The 20,957-nt window shown below is 45.6% G+C and overlaps 1 protein-coding gene across 1 annotated transcript in view; it reads left to right on the top strand.

Annotated features, from left to right (window-relative positions):
- Positions 1–20,957, top strand: part of BFSP2 (beaded filament structural protein 2) — a 234,573-nt gene that overhangs the window by 161,701 nt on the left and 51,915 nt on the right. The window contains exon 6 of the mRNA XM_069648705.1: positions 15,896–16,116. Within this exon, the coding sequence (XP_069504806.1) occupies positions 15,896–16,116 (221 nt within the window). The remainder of the gene's footprint in view (positions 1–15,895; positions 16,117–20,957) is intronic.

Consider the following 20,957-nt stretch of genomic DNA (forward strand, 5'->3'; position numbering starts at 1 on the left):
TTTAATCCCAACAAATTGGCCTTCTTGTCTACAATAGGCACATTGATTAATCCCTATTGGACCACCTTGCATGTTGGACGTTAATGCAAATTGGACTCTGGAAAGTGCGTTCCCACCACCTCTATTATTGTTCGCTACTTGCTGTAACAGTACTCTTGTTTTCAAATTTCCTTTGTCCCTCAGTTCCTTATCATTTTCTGAATTTACTCTGTTCTCATAATACTGGGCCATACGTAATACTTCACTTTGTGTTTTTGCTTGCCATGCACTTTCAGGTGTCATTATTAAACTTTGAATGTTCGGTAGCAACCCTCGCACAAGCCTATCAACAAACAATCGCTTCCCGGGTTCAGTACATAGATCTTCAGCACTAAAATCTGCAAATACTTCTTCAAATCGATTAAAATAATTTGTCGCTCTTTCCTCTTTGCCCTGCAAACAAGCAGTCAGTTTATCCCAAACTATTCTCTTTTCGGGTACCAAAGTTTTCAATTTCTCTACTATTCGCGATGGTAAAGCCAACATTACTTGCGGTGGCTTCTCTCCAACCTTTCTCTCACTATCAATTCTAGTCAAATTCTCCCATATGTCACCTAATATCGGCGCATCATTTATATTTCTAACCTGTTTCCATATGTCTACAGGGAGAATTACGAGAAACAATAAATCAATGTCACTCAATGTAAAAACAGATGAATTCAAAACGGATTCAATTTCCTTATAGAATCCTGATGGGTTCTTTCAAATATCAGGGATCGTCTGCTTTATAGTATTTACCTCTTGCCTTGAAAAGGGGACATGTACAAACTGTGTGATATAATGAGCTTCTTTCGTTAGCGCTGGAGACACTCCATCGGCACTGTTAGGCAGAAACCTGTGCAGTTCCCTCTGGGACCACTGCAAAAGATTTAAGACTACAGGTGTTTGGCAGTAAACCCACTTGGTAGCAGTCTGTACCACACAGATTCATTTGGTAGCTGTGGCTGAGCAGTCAGACTTCCCTCAAGAAGAGTTAGGCAGTATACAGAGTATTCACAATAGGTCAGAAGAGCACAGTAGAACAAGTAAACACTGACCAGAGCTTGGTGTAAAAGAGATATAATTATTTATTTAAAACCACATCTAGAAAAACACACAGGCACTAATAGTAAGCAATTCAAAAACACGGTCACTAAAAGATATACACTCCCTTAGAAGAATTTTAGACAAGTCTTAAGTAAAGCCCCACTTATTTCCAGACAGCGGTGAGCGCTTAACGCAGATGGCACTCTAATAATTTGTTTTAAAAGGGAGAGAAAAGCAGAGTATAATAGAAACAGATCCCAACCCTTTTCATAAGAACAAAACAAGAGAGGGAGGCAAGTAAAACCGCGAAGTTAGAGTTCAGAAGCCGGATCCACTTTAAGAGGATCAGAACGAAATGTGTCCAAGGTCACACGGTTGAAGTGCACAAGAGTCTTGCAAAGGTTCAAAAAAAGAGTTGGACCAAAAGAAAGGGACCCGTTAGAAGGTCAAGGCGGCCAACCCAGTCCAGAAGGTTAAGGGATTATTATTACCTTGTAGCAATCTTTAGAAAGGGAGGCCTGGCGGACACGGTACCTTAACGTGGTGAGAATACTCCAGCGGGGGCAGTTGTTCCTGGCAGCGGATGCAAGTCGGTGCTTCGTCCCGGGGAAGAGAGGATCTTGTTGGGGAGGAAGACAGGAGTCTGTTGCACTGCCAGGGAAGAAACCAGCTGCGGAGTCCTCAGGTAAAAGGAGCGGTCCTTTTATTCGCAGTCCAGTGTTTAAGTGGCTATCAGGTTGCCGGGCAATTCGACCACAAGACGGCCTGGGATGCGAAGAGAAGAAGGTAAACTGGTTGTGCCCACCAGTTAGGGGAAGAAGCCTCTCCAGTCGGGAGATCTTCTCTGTCGTCGGGAAGTGGTGAGTCGGTTCTGCAGGGCTCCATGTCGTCGTGGTAGGTCGGCTCAGCTTCTCCCTCGTCGGATTGTCAGGTCCTGTGGCGACTTCTGAAGTTCCAGTCCCCAAAGCCCTGCTTTTATGCAGCACACCCCCAATTAATATTAATTAAATAAACCGGCGGTATGTTCGAGGCTATGAGAATTAAATAATTAAAGTTGGTAGCCTCGAATAATGGGAAAATCCCATAGGGATATATTCGCGGTCGAATATAAAAAGTAGTATTCACTGCCACCAGCCAAAACTCGATCAGGGGGGACGGAGACGTGCCCCCTCGACTAACAGACCCCGGGACAATCTAATTGCCACGACCAGTACTTCCAAAATATGATGATTTGTACCGGTTTCTGTTAATAATTTGGGACTAGTAAAGCCAATGGTGACTTTACATGCCCTGGGAGACAGTAGTCAGTCCCAGGGTATGGAGTCTATGGTGGGGTGTCACTATGACACCCCTGTGTCACTCACTGCACAGAGGGTGCTATGTAACACACATAGTAAAAACACATGAGACCCTATGGAGTAATGGACCCCATAGCCCATAAAACACATTACCAGTCAAAGGAACACCATAAAGCATGTCCAAGAGTGGGAGAAAAAGAGTCTCACTCTTGGCAGGAGAAAAAAACAAACTCCATAAATCCAGCAAAGCTGCTGGGGGACTCACTAGGTTAGGAAATTCAGCCTAAAGAGAGAATTCTCCCTAACAGGCACCAACCTCTACTTTCGGGCCAAACGTGGGAGGCACTTTCCTCATGGGTAATTGCAAACTAGGAGATTCTACATTTGTTCGTCTATTAAGCAACAAAGCTAAATCAAGAGAAAAAACAGTTGTTCCAGTTTCAGGTGAAAATGCTCTTTTGTAAATGGTCATTAAATCAGCGGACAACATATCTTATTCTTCATACATTCATCGTGTAGGTACTCTAGCATGACCTGTAATACCTTTGTCTGCATTTCTGGTCTGTACTGACTAAACATATCATGCACTTCAATTGGGGAAATGGAGACATCTGTAATCCATCTAAGCGCACCTCGCGTACAAATTCGCATTTCTTCACTAACAGGTTTCAACGGCGGAAAAAAATGTTGCTGGGCATACGACATATGCAGTTTATCTTTTTTCATTAATTCTTTATGCAATCGATCAAGTTCTCGCTTAAACACAAATAATCGGCCTACGTGTTCTCATACTTTTGTCGCATTCTCTCACAAATTCAAAAGCACAACCAAATCATTGAATTCTTGCGTTACCACTATATCGGTCAAATCACTCCATATTTTCACAAGATAACTTCCCATGCATTCTAACAATACATGTTGTTCACCAAGGCCTCTATGATCAGATATGGAACTTTGCACAGCCACTTCATTGCCATCATCAATATACGTTTCTGCCCATTCTTTCAGTTCTGCATTCCTTTCTTTGCTAATCGTACTACGAGTCAGTCTAATGCTTCCTTGCGCAGGCCCCATCTCTGTAGAACTGCCTGCTAACGCGGCTAACTCATGCTCTGAAGGCGGTGGAGGAAATGATGTCACAGGCGCAGGGGGAGAGGAACTGCTTACTGCAGGTGCAGGTGCAGATGGAATAACGGGAATGGGAGGTACATAAGGGGGAGGTGCAACTGGGTCAGTACTTTGATGTTCATTTCTTCACTCATTCAATATTTTGTTTATTAGTTCGTCTGATGTATGCACGTCTTGCTGAGGATATATTTTCTGTGCATCTAATTGGAAAGCCCTGTCCATGTTCCTAATGGCTTCTGTTTGCTGATGTTGGTCATGCTCTAGCGCTTTCTCTACATTCGTTTTATGTCTGCGCGTGTGTTTCTCTCTACTTCTCAATCGGAGATTAGCTTCCTTCCTCCAGTCTCTTACAACGTCAAACGCTGCTGGTCGCGCCTTTTTGTGTAGCAATACTGATTCTAGGTGTTCTATACGTACTAATTCGAAGCTCCCATTATTAGGCCACTGAAGGTCTGATACACGTCTGCTCTGCCCATGCCAAATCGCATTAAACACTATTGCCCCTACACCATACTTTAGGTACATTTCATGTGCCGGCAACCCTTCGGGTGGCGCGTCCTGGCCAGTTTCCAAAGATTGTCTACCGCAGTGAAAAAAACTCACTAAACAGGAAGACAATTTCCCAGGTATGGTTAATTCTTACCCTTTTCTTAACCTGGGTGTTTGATCTTGCAAAAACAACACTCAACCAATATCAGGACATTTAAGAATCAGGGCACGACTCACCTGATCAACCAATTCGTCACTCAAGACGCAATTCGTCCGTATACAGACGCAACCAATAATCGTCGTGACTGTGTGTCTGGCTCAATCTAACTCATTCCAGGACCCTCGCTTTAATGCCCTCTGGGCGCTGCTCGTCCATCAGGGATCGGCTGTGTACAGATCTGTAGAGGAGTCTCATCACTTCTACAGGGGCGCCCCGAACACCTTCCGATCCCGGCTCGACGGCTTCGTCCTCGAATCGTTTTGCCTTGTTCAATTTCAACGTTTACGATGGAGCATTAGTGGTAGGGTCCCTATTCGTGCGCCATCTTTGCTAGGCCATAAAGACTGCATATGGAAACTAAGGCGCAATAACCATATACCCAAGTGACACGTCAGACACAAGGTTCGTTTTCCAAACAAGTCTGGTTTATTTCAAAGTATTCTCAGTCGGCCGACTGGGTCTCAACGCCTCATGACGTGTGTTCCCAGACATCGTGAGATGGGAGAGAGCGAGCAACGCTCTAGCAGCAATATATATACATTATACATAATCTTTACGAAGGCAATTTGATCCACCCACAAACATGTCGTACAGGCTAGAGTTCAGTGATTGACAATTATAACATTCAGTCTAAACATAGTTATTCTAGCAAAGACAGCAGAGACAGCTTTCTATTATGGGGAACATGGAGCTCTTAGCTCAGCAAAGATATCATGTTCTTATCAGAGAAACATTCCTTACTACGTAATCTGTGTGTCTCGGTTCACGAGCTAAGGGTCAGACAGTTCTGAAGCAGAAAATACCACTCTCCGCGAAGGAGCACCGCTAGGAGAATATAATTCATGGTTTAACTGCCTTTACTACAGCGTTTGCAAGCCAAGCCGGCACCTGGACTACTGATTAGATGCGGCTTCTGCTCTACTTCAAGGACTTAGTGAGAGAGAAAAACAATGTATTTCTGCACAGTTTGACATTCCTGTCTGTGTTAGTATTTCAGCATTCAGGCCGTGACCTCGCACTATGTGCGAGTTTGAAGCATAGAATACATTTGCAAAGCATTTTTACAGAAAGGAAAAAAGCAAATGGCCGAGATTTCACAAAATGGACGCCCTCTGGTTACATTGACTATTCTAGAATTGCGATGTTTGTCACATGATGCGATTGGTTTCTGGCCAACATACTATACATAATATAGGGTCGTTGCTGGTCTAACAGCCTAGTACTATCCATGGTCTCGTTTGTGAGGGAACACGCATATGCAAACAAGTCACCAGAGCACGTATGATTGCCAAACAGCACAATCTACCATGCCTGCAGGAGTGGCCCAATGACAAGGTCCATATTAAGGGCATAAACATTGGAACATCAGATAGCATGCCAACATGGGAGAGTCAGACACGGACAGTAACCAGCCACATATACGCAACTGAAGTAATAACGGATTCCGAAAGGAAATGGTCGGCTGCACACAGGAGTCGGCTACCACAACAGTGCAAGTAGCCTGATCACGCACATAAAGCCACAAATTAATGCATGAGGCTGCATGCATGATTGCCTTGGGCACAATATAAGGGAGGGAGAAAAAGAACGTGAATTAAAAAAATCACCTACATGTGAAGCCTACAACTGAGCACCATACGGGGCCTACGAGAGGACTCCTAGCCTCCAACAAGCATAAGAGGTCCCCGGGGCAGTGGATAGGACCTGAAATAAGTTCCAGAGACTTCACAGTCACACGGGTGTGCGCTGACAATAGCCATTCCACATAAGGGGGAATAAATTGGACAGTATAACATGTGTAATACACATAAGTACAGACAGCTAACCCCCTGGAGGGCACACTGCTGCTAACCATCGCAGCAAGACTGGGAGCATAGCCTATCTACAGAGTACATTGAAGGCGCTGCAGTGCCAATATCGAGGCATTAGAACACAGTAAGCAGACTCCATCGAGCACAGACTGGCAACCAACAGCACAAATATATGCATAGGTGGAGCCAACAAGGGGCATACAAAATGGCCCTGGGCAGTCCAGACATGGCATCCAAGTCCCAGAAAAATAAATCCAAGCAGCCCACATTAGACACTTTCGCTAAGCCCACAGATTCAGTCGAGAGCGACATGCCAGGGACTCGATCATGACAAGGAGAACAGGCTCAAATGAAGGCAGACCAACAAGTCCTGGCAGCCATATCAGCATTGAAGATCGCACTACAATCTAAATTGGAAGCCATCAGCCAGGATGTGACTCTCCTGAGACATGATGTTCGATAAATTGCGATGCAATGATACTGGAGCAACAATTGGGGAATCTTGAGGGTAGAGTCGAAGATGCAGAAGGGCGGACAAGATGCAATAATGCAAGAATCAGCAGACTCCCTGGAGAAGAAGAAGGTGCGAACCCTACCAACTTCATAGAGAACATTCTGCTGCAAGAAATTGGCCCAGGGACCTTCACTCATGGTTTCACAGTAGAAGGAGTGCACAGGTCCCTGATGAGGAATCCACTGCCAGGGGCCCGCCACAGCCCATAATAACCTGGATATTGAATTATAAAGACAGAGAAAGTATCCGCGAGCACTTCCAGAAAGTCTGAACAATACAGCAAGCATTAGCCAACATCACTGCATACCCGAACGACATCTTGCAGGTGCAAAAACAGTGGCTGCACTTCATATCGGTCACAAGGAAACTGCGGGTGGCGAACGTCAAGTACATGCTGCTATATCCAGCAAGGCTGAAAGTCATAAGTAAAGACCGAGCCATCTTCTTTGACATCGCGGAAGATGTTCATAAATGGATGGAGACGGAAAACTTTCCAACTGAAGCGGGAGCGGACAATCAAGCTATAGGCGAGACGGCCACAGGCTGAAGGACCTATGTAGGATCTATAAGGAGAAGGCCAGACACAGCCGACCAACGGCAATTGTGTGCGTCATCTTAACATAAGGAGTGGGTACCAACACCATTGTGGATTACAGGAGCCAGCAGTGTGGTCTCTATCTAGGAGCATACTGCAAGGGAGTGTCCTTCGCCAAAGATTGGATTGGTTTTCAGATACTAGCAGTTAAGTATCTGCTTGCTGCACTCCAAGCACCAGGACAAGCAAATGGGGCGGGAGTGAGAAGCGGGGATGCCTGAGCACAAGGTACTGAGCTGGGCAATTGTTGTGGGGAGGGTATGGGAGTTGAGGTTGTTAGTTGGGATTTAGCCTATGGATCCACACAAGTTATGTACAATATGCACATCAGACTGAAGTCCCTATTTGTGATGGGGGAACTTAAAATAGCCTCCTTGAATGTCAGGGGGCTCAATAGTTATATCAAAACGCAACAGAATAATGACATATTTGCGACGCCAAAAAATTGACATAATACTCCTCCAGGAAACGCGCCTCACAGGGGAGAAACTAGCCGCCCTGGCCAGAAAATGGAGTGGCATGATTCTGGGCACACCATATTTGGCGTATGCCACAGGGTGTTACGCTCACCTGGACCCCACAGGGGTGTCGATCGGACCCGGACAGCTCCGGTCTCCTTCAACGTGATGCGTAGTGCAGAGATGACTGTCTGGACGGGCCCACCTAGTCTTGTCTGCTGGACCCGGAGAAGTATTTTCCTGCAAGTGGAGACAGGGATTAACCACCTGTGGGTTTTAGTGATGGCCTCCCAACTGTTATCACTCTCCCCCACTAATCACCTCCGATATCCCCTTAGTAACCTCACCTTATGTTCGTAAAAGATGAGCTCTCCATCCTGCGTGTCTTGCAGGGGCGCGTAGATACCAGTTACTTCACTGGTTTGAAGGCGTTGGGAGAGTTCCGGTAAGTATTGACTCTGAAGTCCCTGGCGGGATTGGTAAGTATCAAGTTCAAAGAGTTCAATGTGCCCGATGTTCACTCTTGTCCCCTTCCTTCCTTAAGTTGCAACTGAGTTTGTGAGAAGAAGGTTTCGTAGCTGCTGCTGGCGTTCAGGTAAGAATCTGTGTTACCCAACGCTGTCCGGTAACTATTGCATGCGTTAACGTGTTGTTTTTCTCCCTCTTTACAGATGCGGCATATGAAAATGTGGAGAGTTATGGAATAATACTGCCGGTGGTAAATCAGGTAAGTCTCTGGTGGTAAGATGTTGTATTTGTTGATTCCCTTGGCTCACCTTGTTTTTTCTTGTGTCCCCCAGGTGCCGGATTACAGCAAAGAAATGATGGAGACAGTGCCGGATCGAAAGATGCTGTGAGAACTGGTGAGTATGGCACCGTGCTGGAGCTGGCTAAGTGACGCGTGCAGGACTGATGTACTTTCCAGGTCCGGAGATGAAATGGTTCCGGAATTAGGTGAGGAATTTGAAATAAGTTTGTTTTCTAACCTTGTCCTTTTCTTCTTCTTTATTCTAGGAGCTCCGGATTCGAGGCGGGCGTGGCAGAAGACTGGATGCTGGCTGCAGGCATGCGGGCGTGGCAGAAGACTGGATGCTGGCTGCAGGCACAGTGAGCGTCATGCTGCTGGATGCAGAATAACGCAAAGCATGTGCTGCTGTTCGGGTGTGGTTTAAATAGCCTCCAAAGTAGTTCCAGGTAAGAAGTTCCCTAGAGCCACGCCTGAGTAAAAAATAGTCCCTGTAACAAAATAGTCCCATCCAGGCCTCATGTAGGCTTGGACTCTTTTGCAGCATGGTCTGCATCAGGTAAGTAAAGTCTATGGGCCTGGCGCCTATGGCGCCAGGACTGATTTCTATGATGAGCCTGGCGCCTAAGGCGCCAGGACTGAACCCAGACAGCCCCTAGCCAGGGCTGCTGAGGTTTAAACAAATGTCTGGATGCCTGCTCCCGGAGCTTAGGGCCTTGTTCCTGATGCCCGGGGGTAGGCATCATGACACAGGGGTGATGATTTGGGTGGCACCATCAGTACCATTAAGGGTCCTTAAGACTTTTGAAGATAAAGATGGTAGGATGATTGTAGGACAGGGATGCGTGGAGTAGAGAGAGCTCTGTATTATAAACACTTACACACCAAATCACGACACAGCAACCTACTTCCATTCACTATATCCACAGATTAGCTGGTATAGAGAAACCCTAGGCAAATTCAAAATGACGGAATCGAAAACATGGTTACTCTCAGACCATGCACCCCTGGAAATACGTAAAAAGGCAACACACAGAAGGAAACAAACCTGGGTGCTTACTGGCGTGGCTATACAACATGAATCCAAGCTGGCAATGATACTAGTGATTGTGGGGGAAAATGGGGAGGCTTATACGATGCAAGAAGGCATAAATAAATGTTTTCACGATTGCTACAAGGAGCTATATGCAGAAAAATCAGTAACACAGTTGTCTGAGATAGAGGAGGCTCTAGCACAGATAGATCTCCCGAAACTAGATGAAGTGGCAGCTGGCAAGCTAGAGGCTCCCATAACCATAGAGAAACTTGAAACCACTATGAGAGGGCTACCTACTGGTAAAGCCCAGGTGCAGATGGATTGCCTAGCCTAGCAAATTCTACAAGGAATTCATTGCAGACATTACGCCCCCACTGTTAGCAATGCTGAATGAAGCGTTAGACACAAGCGCCCTACCAATGTCACTCAGGGAGTCTATTATCATTCCACTCTTGAAGCCCAACAAACCCAATACTGACTGTGGATCTTACAGACCTCTCTTGTTGCTTAATCTGGACAGGAAAATACTCAAAGCCCTATTGGCCAATTGGCTTAAGCAAGTGATATCTAAGCTTATACACCCAGACCAGTCGGGATATGTTCCGGATAGGAATATCACATGTAACCTGAGGAGGTTACACCACATTACTGATTACACCCAAGACAATACGCATTATTATGCTGTGGCCTCCATGGTTGCTCGCGGAGCGGAAGAATTTTGGCATGGGGCCCACATATATTAAATGGGTATGGCTACTATATAGAAATCCAGTAGCAAGAGTCAAAACAGGCACCTACATTTCGGAACAATGGAGACAAACAAAGGCACAAGACAGGGTTACCCTTGGTCCCCTATGTTATTTATATTGGCCCTGGGACCCTTAGCAGTGTATCTCTGGAAGGAATATCAGGAGGCGGTCATAGTTACACAAGGCAGTAGGAACTTGATCTCCCTGTATGCTGATGACATGCTGTTATATTTATAGCACCCGGAGACTAACCTACAGTATATCTTAGATGTGTTTGCGCGCTATGCAGCCCTATTTTGTATCACGATTATCGCACAGAAATCGTGCTTGTTCCTCTTAGCAGGGTATAGAGGGAAACATCTGGATACATTGCCAGTGCTATCGATTAAGTGGGAGGTGAATACATTTAGATATCTGGGAGTAGACATTTTCCACGATCCCAGGAAAGAATACATACAAAACACACTAAAAGCGGTAGACAAAATTGAGAAATCTATGGCTTTCTGGGCCAGATTACAACTCTCACTGATGGGTAGGGCTGCTCTGTTAAAGATGATGGTGCTCCCGAGGCTCCTTCACTTTTTTCACTCACGTCCCATAGAAAATACCTAAAGGCTTTTTTAAGAAACTTGACACTATGTGTCGTAGTTTTTTATGGCACAATTTGAGATGCAGAATGGCGCTAACACAATTGCAGAGTCCGTACGACCAGGGGGGTATAAAAGTGCCCAATTTTGAGGCATATTTCGTGGCGTGCCAACTACAATTCATCACAAACTGGCTGTTAGACAAACAGACTCAGGACACCTTGCTGCTCCAGGCAGCATGCACCCCATTCTTTTTGAAGGAAGTGATTTGGATAGAAGCGCCACATGACACGAAACCCCTGCTGTTGCCGACGCTGAGCAGGACGACATAGCATAGGGCCTGGCGCTTTCTAGAGAAAGAATCACCCTCCTCACCTCAGATACCATTGGTGAAACTTAAGGGGGAGGACCCACAACCCAGACTAAATGTTAGAAAGCATTGGGAACCCATGGGGGTAACGACGTTTGGAGATGTACTACGAGAGGGGACACCAATGGACTTCAGTGCACTCACCTCAGAAACAGGCTTACATGAAGGGCAACACATAACGTATGCTTCACTCCTCACTAAAGCAGAACTGGCCTGAAGCAGACAGGGAATTGCGGGAGGATGAAATAATAGAAACACTGTACAATATTTCAGAAGCAGGGCATTTGTTATCCAGAATATATGAGTCATTAATGTCATAGAGGGGGAATGTGCTTGCGCAGACCCGGCATAGCTGGGAAGCAGACCTGCAGATACAACTGACAGATGAAGTCTGGGGCAAGTGATAGCTTACCATAAAAAGGTGTCTAGAAACGCAAAGCGCATTCTCTCTGGGTGCTAGAGGTAGGCACTTCTTCTACCTCATCTTCCTTGTCTTCTTGATTGTCTTTTGAAGTATTGTGCTTCTTTCGTTGTGTAGGTCCTCCAGCTGGTAGTGGTGGTAGTGGCTCTTGTGGGGGAGGGATGGCACTAGCGGATGCCATTTTTAAGATAAATAGCATTTTTCCTAATATTATTCCAAGTATGTGCTGTGGGCTAGATTGTTAATGGATAATGGGCCTCATTACGACCCAGGCAGTAAGGGGTTAACGACGCCGTAAAGGTGGCAGTGCCGTTAACCCCTTACCGCCTAATTACGAGGTCCCTTTGGGGTCCCTACCTTAACGGCTGGTTTTACCAGCCGTTAAGGATTGGACCCGCAAAGGGACCTTGTAGGTAATTACGGTACTGCAATTTGCGGTACCGTAACTACCGCCTTGCCCATTTCCATTGAGCCTTATGGGGGCAAAAATGGGAATGGGGAAGGGCCAATGGTGAATGGGGAATTACCGCCCCGCCAACCTTGGAATGGGGCGGTAATTCTGCCATTCACCATGGCGGAATCGGTAAAATACCGGCGGCAACCATGGCGCTACTAGCGCCATGGTTACCGCACGGGTCGTAATGAGGCCCAATGAGTAAAGAATAGGTGTAGGAACTGTGCAAGGGTACATTTTAAGCTTCAAAGTTCCTAGCTGAGCTGGAAAATGCAGTTCCGAACTGTCCGCGAAGCACATACCTGTTCACAAAGTTCTGACCCGTTCGTGAACATGTCACCATGCAGCGCGTGACTGCGTAGTCATGTGACACAGTCCGAAAGGTCTGCGGTGATGTCAGACATTCAAGAACATCGTTGAACACAAAAAGAGTGGAAAAGTTGCAAAAAGTGTATAGAAGTGTTAAAAATGATGCTAGAATGTAGGGAATGGCAGAGTTTAGGGCGAAACTTTTTAATTTGGAGACAAATGTTGCTATATTGGGGGTATGTATGATATTAGTTAGTTGTAGCAAATTAGGGTGCACGGGTAAAAACCCATGAAATTCATTGAAAAAATGTTGTTAAAGGGAAGGTATGTTTAGGTTGCACTAATTTGTTAAAGGGAAATTATGGTTAAATTGCACTAACAAAAAGCTATGGAATTCCATGAAAAAAACGTTGTTAAAGGGACGTTATTGTTACAAGTAAAACCGAAAAGCCCCAGAAATTCAACAGTTATGTTAAGCTAAGCAACCATAACTTGCACCACCACCGTGCACTGCTAAGACTAACACCCAGGACATCAAAGATGACATCACACATGTTAGCACTTCATCAGGTGCACAATGGTGCGACCTCTGCACCCAGAAATAATCCATTCTGGCTGGATTTCTGCTGCAGCTCTGCCGATGTAACATCAATACAACTGCACCCGATGAAGAACTAATGCTCAAACCATCGTGCACAGAAAGTTGTGGAGACAGATTTACAAACTCAGTTGAAAGGGTACTAGAGTTAACAAGCTTTTGCAGAATGTAATGAAAAAGATTTCCCAAAATAATTATGACCCTTCAAGTGTGACATACATATTTTTGCAAGCAAATGCAGGATATTATATCAGTACAATCCTAGCATGTCAGGACCCAGGACAATGACTGTGCCTCCCTGCTAAGTGGGGATATGCTTGGATGACTTGGGCACTGATTTCAATACTCGAGACAGCAGTAGAGGACACTGCACTTTAGCCCAAGGCCACCCACGCACAGCAGATTGTGCAATGAAGGCAGCTCAGATATGTGCCTCCTCCTTATATGCACAGTGCATAACATCAGCTCAAGACCTAGATGTCTACGGGTGACATCAGACAAAGTCAGCCTACGAACACTGATGGACGTGTTTGGGGAGTGGTGATGTTCGATAGTTCTGGACTGAAGCATCATTGGTCAGTGCCAGTAGTACAGATGGAGCCGAAATCCCCCTCTGTGCCCCCAACAATCGGAGAGCCACACGCAAGATTTAGGGATATAGAATTGGATTCAGTTGTGGAACTGTCAGAGTCTTTTTTTCTGATATATTCATGTGTTGGTAGTGATTTTGAAAGTCCCTCAGACATTACTTGAATGTTTGTGAAGAGTCCTCAGAAAGTTGAGTAACAAACATTTATCCCCAAAACCAGGCTTAGCTAAAGCGCTGTGAATGACTCTGAAGCCCACGGCACACAAAGGTGTATGTAGTAAAACCCAGGGGAGTTGCTAGGTCTGGAAAAGACCCGGTGCTAAGCTGATGTCGGAACTGTTGGGACTGGGGGCTAGCTAGTCTTTTGGCTGTAGCTCCTGAGATTCTATCCGGGGCTACAACCAAAAGATCAGGGGCTATAGCTCCCTTAGCCCCCCCCTAGCAACGGCCCTGGTAAAACCTAAAGCTTTTTGTGGTTTCGACAACTGCAGGTTTGTCACGGGATGAGGCATGGATGAATGGCAGAATGAAAGTGGTGAGAGGGGTATCCAGTGATTGTACCGAAAACGTTTTTAGTAGAGGCATTTTCTGCAGAAACAATGTTACCGAAAAATACCACATTAAAAAATATAAATATACATGGGGTGTACTGGGTTAAAACAGGTGGGGGGGGAGTTTGGGGCATTAGAAACAGGGGGAAAGAAGGGTCCTACGGGGGAGAGCCCCCAAAATAAAAAAGTAAGAAAATTCGGTATCTTTCTGGTAAAATTGTATCGCTAAAAAATGCCTCCAATAAAATATTTTTGGTGAAATCACATAGAACCGGTGAGAGATGATAACCAAAGATCTTATTGGGCCATTACATATTATAAAATGATCAAGAGTGACCACTATGCTTTTTACTTTGGTGCTGGGACTTTTTGTTTGTCCCAGGAACGGTGCTTGATTGTGTGTGTTGGGCTCAGTGTTGATATGATATGATATGGCATTTATAACGCGCCCATACACAAGTGTTTCAAGGCGCGATCAAGTGTTGATTTTGGATGGTTAACAAGTGGGCCCACACCGCGGCCTGCATGTTGACATTCTGATCGATCTCCCTCAAAGATGAGATGTGTCATGATATGTAGGTACGGACATGAGGTAAGGACCAACTTGTGTCATGATATGTAGGTACTGACATCAGGTAAGGACCAACTCAATGGCAGTTCCAGGAATTTACCACCACCACTGTGGGGAACACCCTTCTGCTAATCTCAGTACCTTGGATCCCTTAGAAGTCATATTGCAAATCCTTGTTCTATAACCACAGCTTGATGTATGCACACCTCCATGTCATACTCTGTCCAGAGACATTAAAAGCACTTTTCTTAAACCCCTCTCTCCCACTTCCTTTTGAGACCATTCAGATTTCACTTCTTGCATCTCCTTCAGTAATATTTTTGGTGCAGAGCCTCCCCCATTGTGCTTGACCTCCTGTGTATTGCCTCTAGTCCAGGGATCTGCAATCTGCAGCTCTCCAGGTGCTTTGGACTGTTATCCCTCACCATTAACTATGATGGAGGGTACTGGTGGAATTTGTAGTCCATAACATCTGGAGAGCCAATGGTTGCATACCCCTTCTCTAGTCTATCGTTATCCTCCTGGAGAAGTGAAAAGTGACCTCTGTAGCTGGACTCTACACTGCAGGGGAATTTTACAGTGGTTCCAAAAAATCCTTTCCATACCAGTTAAAGATCTCGCTTTGTACCCCAACATTCCCAAGTCTCTTCATACACTAGTCATTGGATAAGATAACACCAAGATCTCTTTGTAAAGCAGACTGCACATCCGGACGCAGTGTGCAAAATCCCCCTGAACAGATACAAATCCTCTAAACATGTTAGCATCCGTTTGATGTTAATTTGCAAGGAAGGGCAAGCAAGACATAGGCCATTGTCAAAGCCAAAGGCATGGGTGCAATGGTAAAGCAGGTGACACGTGACTGATACGGAACAAGAAATAGATATGCTGTAAATAAACATAAGGAGCTCACTATCAGGTCCTGCAAATTTTCAAGATGAGTGGACAGGTTTGTGATCGAGGAATAACATCAGCCAACACATCCTGGATATAATGTAATGCATTTGTGCTAAATAATATCTCTCCTAAAGAATATCTCTCCTAAAGAATATCTCTCCTAAAGAATATCTCTCCTTGGGATTTACACGCATTCAAATTAATTACTACATTGTAATCCTAGATCAAGCCCCTCTTGTTTGTTTCTTAATCTAGACTGATTTTTTCAACATTAATCAATTTAGCAACAGTATTCAGTGATCTTTCGCCAGCCACGTTTAAGAGATGACAACTATACCCAAATCTGCCACAAATGTGTCTTTTCTCTGTAAATTAGGGTCTGAATGCAGGTTAGTCCAGCGTGTGAATTGTATACCATTGATACTGGTCTATCCTTACAGAAAAGGGGTTTGGAGAACTCACTGCAAGATGCCAAGCACTGGCACGACATCGAGCTGCAGAACCTGGGCTCGGTCATCACCAAACTCGAAGCAGAACTGGAAGAGATCCGAGGGGACAGAGAGCAGCAGCAGCGGGACCGCGAGAACCTGCTCACCAATAAGATGCAGCTGGAGAAGGAGATTTCGGAATACCACTGCCTCCTGGATGGAGAAGAAAAGAGGTGACTCTTGATTGCAATCGCTCGCCTTAGTAATTATTGAAATAATGAAGGAGAGATTTTGCAGTGCTCTTGTTTCTTATTTGTACTTTACCTAACATCAGGGGTCAAACTTTTAACTACCCAGCTACTAGCCATGCATAAAAAGTCAGTCTCCCCCTCAGTTCTCATACAAACAGCACACAATTTCACCGCCAAGAGTCAATTATCACATGCAAATGGTTAGAGGAGAGTGCACATTTTGAGGACTGATAACATTTACACAATATTCGGAGTAAAATTGGATAAGACACAATGCTATAATTTCGGTTCCATGTGATAATTTCGTCTGGACCACTAAAATGCTTTCTCCAAATATTCTAGGAGGGGTATAATATTATATTATAAACTGCCATTGTACAATATTTTGGAAAGTGTTGGATTTAACAAGGGTGCATTTTTGGTGAAATGTCACCCCCTGGCGGTCATTTCCCAGGCGACTTTATCACTGGACACCATCATTACTGCATAAGCTGGTTTTAACTTCCATCTGTCACGCTTTAGTGTTGCATAAGTCACAAAAGTGGGACCCAGAGATGTGGGTTAGCTTTATGGACTCTTGCTGTGTCTAGAGTCCATAAGGCAGCTCGAGTGCTCTTTCCAGAGAAAGGAGGTGCATTTCAATACAGTCTTGAAACCAGATGGAGTGCAGATGGATTTAGGGGCAGGTACTTTCCAGTGGTAGGGGAGTAAGTAGGGAGAATGAAGGGAAGCCAATGGCAGTACAGAGAGAATTAGGGGAGCGTGGGGTCAAAGAGGTGGAGATAGGTTGGAGATCCAAGAGTGTGAGAGGGTGAGTAACAAGAGATTGAGTTATCCAAGTATGGATTGTGGGGCTTGCCCATCAATCATGTAGTTAAGAAGCAGGTATTTAAGGAGACAAAACACAAGAGGTGATGGCTGGAAGGTTTAGAATTAATCTTAACCTTTGGCATTGCTCTGAGAAACCCTCCAGACCATCATTATTCACCTGCCAAACCATTACAGAAGGGCAAAGAGCATATGCAAATCAGGCTTGGTCCCACCCCCAAAGGAGCTGTCCAGCCTGTACTGGTAGATCATATTCCTTCTGCACAAGACCACACACCTCCCCAGACATGTTTCGACCTCATTGGGCTCATCTATGAGGAGTAGCTTCAGTCTCTAAATCCAGCAGGATCATGACCCACGTCTGGGCATACCCGTCCCACTCGGGGGGATTGTAGCAAAACACAAAAGGCGATGGCTGGAAGGGTTAGAATTAATCTTAACCTTTGGCATTGCTCTGGGCAACCCTCCAGACCATCATTATTCACCTGCCAAGCCATTACAGAAGGGGAAAGAGCAAATGCAAATCAGGCTTGGTACCACCCCCAAAGAACCTGTCCAGCCTGAACTTCTAGGTCACATCCGTTCTGCATAAGGCCACACGCATCCCCAGACATGCTTCGACCTCATTGGGCTCATCAATGAGGAGTAGCTTCAGTCTCTTAAGTCCAGCAGGATCATGACCCACATCTAGGCATACCCGTCCCACTCGGGGTGATTGTAGCAAAACACAAAAGGTGATGGCTGGAAGGTTAGGATTAATCTTAACCTCTGGCATTGCTCTGGGCAACCCGCCAGACTGTCGTTCTTCGCCTGCCAAGCCAGTACAAAAGGGCAAAGACCATATGCAAATCAGGCTTAGTCCGACCCAAAAACAATTATTCACAAGCAGTGCACAGAGGTTGAAGAGGATGTGGGCAGAAAATTAAGTCATACTGCAAAATGTCCCTCTCTACCTTCACTCACCTCATCTCACTGAATCATGAAGTGAATAATGAAGAAACTCTGTCAGCGTTTTCAATCATGTCTCATCTTAAAAAATGCATAGCATGTGAAGCTGGCAATAAAGTGAGGTATGTGAAGGTAGTGGAAGACCTTTTGTTGTATTGTTTATTGGGTATCGGAGTCCCTTCTAAGTGTCCATGGGTTTTTCTTTGGGTTTCCCTTGTCGGTGGAGTAAAGGAGTAGAGAGGTAGTTCCACAAGGAGGCTGGAGCTGTAGTCAAGCCTGCTGAGGACCAGGGTGTGGAAGCTGAGAACGAGCACATTTTGTGGATATTGAGAAGGATAAACCTGTCACGATGCCTGCCCCCAGACATCCGGAACAGGTCCATCTGTCCAGGGAACAGGCACCCAAGAAGACACAGGAATTCCCAAAACCCCACCTAGGGGCTATATGTGTTCAGTCCTGGGTCTGTAGGCGCCAGGCTCATATTGCCAACTTTAAACTATGCAGGTAATCCAGCAAAGAACTCATGTACAGGCCATCATGAGGCCATGAAGGGACTACTTTCCTTTAGGAACTATTTTGCTGCTTGGGTGTGGTACTGGAACTTCTTACCTGGGAACTACTTTTTTGATGCTATTTAAACCACGCCTGAAGAGCAGTACACGCTTTGCGTTATTCTGCATCTTAGCAGCGTAACGCTCACTGTGTCTGCAGTCCAGCATCCAGTCTACAGCCACACCCGTCTTGTGTCCGGAGCCGATCCTAGAGAAAAGGAAAGAAGAAGAGAAAGTTAGAACAAGGAGAATTCCATTTGGTCATCATCTTTTCCTGGAGCAGCCGCACCTGTGGATAAAGGAAAAAGACGTTGCCAGCTGCAGTGCCGCGCCATACTCACCTGTCTTTGGAGCATCTCCACGATCCGGCGCAGCACCCGTTCAATCTCCGCCTGACACATCAGCATCTGAAAAGACAAGAACAAACAAAAGGTGAGCGGGGTTCCGCCAAAGACATTCTTTTACTTATCGCAAGATACTTACTCGGAATTTTACCTCTCGAGGCAGCTCTGGTCACCATCCTATGTGAGACATTTTTGGCAAGGCGCCGCACCTGCAAAGAAGATAGAGAACTATTGGGTAATTACATTTGGAGCAATATTACTAGCTAGACAGTGCTTGGTACAAACTGACTCTTACCTAAGTGCTACCTTCCTCCATTGAGGCGAACTCACTCCTTGGATCACGATGCAAGGGAAAAGGTATGAAAGGAGCAAGAGTGAATTAACAGACATTTGAACTCTAAAAGAACTATACATTCGGTTTACACACTACTTACCTCGGAGTCATTGTTGTCTGGAACTCTGCCAAATACCTTCGGATCAGTGAAGTAACTGAACTTCCACGCGCCCCTGCAGTCCACGCAGGATGGAGAGTTCATCCTTCCAAACAATAAGGTGAGACTTTATGAAGGGGAATACTGGAAGTCTTCAGGGAAAATAGTGTTAGGGTAACCTCTCTACCACGGGTGGCTAATCCCCTTTACTGCTTTTAGAAAAATATTCCTGCGGGCCAGGCAGACGAAACTGAGTGGGCAAGTGCAGTCGATCATCACTTCGCTACGAGTCACACTGGTGGAGACCGCAGCAGTCCAGCTTCATTCGATGCCCCTGTGGAATCCAGGTGAGCGTAACAGAACCTGGCTGCTGTGGTGGTAGGGTAATTCATTATTTAAGTTTCAGATCGCTGTCAAAGAGAACCTCCAGATTGCTAGCCAATGAGGGATGGACTGAGGGTGTGGGGAGGAAAGAAAAAGGAAGGGGTGTGTGGGGCAGAATTAAAAGGCACGCGGGGCAAAAACCTTTGTTTTGGAGGAGTTACACGCCAGGTAACAAATTGCTATCTAGTGGTGTGTGGTGGTCCGGCATTCAGGGATGCAGTAAGGAAGTTCTGTGGGACAAGAAGGGAAGGAGAAAAAGATGTGTGCATCATCAGCAAAGAGATATGAGACCCAAAATATCTGATGAGCTTGCCAAGAGATGAGGTATAGAGAGTGAATAAGAGGGGCCTGGAGACAGACACTGAGGGGACCCCCCAACTGGGAGAGGGGTTGCAGATGATATTCCAACTTTCAGGAAATGGAAAAAGAGTAGCCAGCAAAGTAGGAGGCACCCCAATAAAAGGCAGTGATCTGGAAGAAAAGGTGAGGAGGCATGAGCTGTTGAGGGTAAAGTCAAGAGGGGGGGAGTGGGGATGGAGTTTCTTTGTTGATTAGTGGCCACCCTTCCTGAGTAGGCGAGGGGAGTGGAAGAAGGTAGCAGAGTCAGGGTGAAGGACTGCTGGTGTGAATGGGTTTTGGGGTGTGATACGGGTTTCTCATGATGCCAGTTGTTAAGATGAATAAATAAACCTCCACCCTTCACATTTTTTTATTATAGTATGTCTCCCTAAGTGAGAAAGGGTATCTCCAGGCATCGATCCTTTGCTCGCTGCACCATAGAGAACCAAGCTACATCCAATCAGTGAGGCACAAGAAGGCAGAAAAATGTCTGGGGTTGCCTGTGTTTCAGTGCAGAGGGGACGTGGCTTAGAAGTTTGGGTTGGACTGTCCCTACTGGTGACTGGACCAAGACTTATTTCCATGTGGCTATTCCCCTTCCAGCCATCACATTATTCGTTTATAGTTCTTTTTTTCCCATGATGACCATAAATGAGAGGTAGGGAAGGGAAGAGTGAATCTGGTTGATTAGTAAGGAAATCTAATTACTGAATGATTGGGCATTCCCAAGGTGCCCCAAGCAAGCATAGTCAAATCTTGTTTGGGATTGGGGGAGCTCATAGAATGTGTGGGAGTTCGGAGGTGCAAGGTGCAGTGGGGTTAAGATGGAAGGAAACACCTGCAGTTGACTGGTTAAGGGTGTGGAGAGAGTGAGAAGGAAGTGGATATGGATCTTGAAGGGTCGATTCATATCTCAGGAGGTTAGGTCATGCACAGGTTGATCGATTAGCAACCAAAATGCCATAAAACAGGCTACAAGCAACCACAATGTAGCTAAA

The sequence above is a fragment of the Ambystoma mexicanum genome, chromosome 2q, assembly GCF_040938575.1.
Source record: "Ambystoma mexicanum isolate Mex_15411 chromosome 2q, UKY_AmexF1_1, whole genome shotgun sequence".
In the NCBI taxonomy this organism is placed as follows: Eukaryota; Metazoa; Chordata; class Amphibia; order Caudata; family Ambystomatidae; genus Ambystoma; species Ambystoma mexicanum.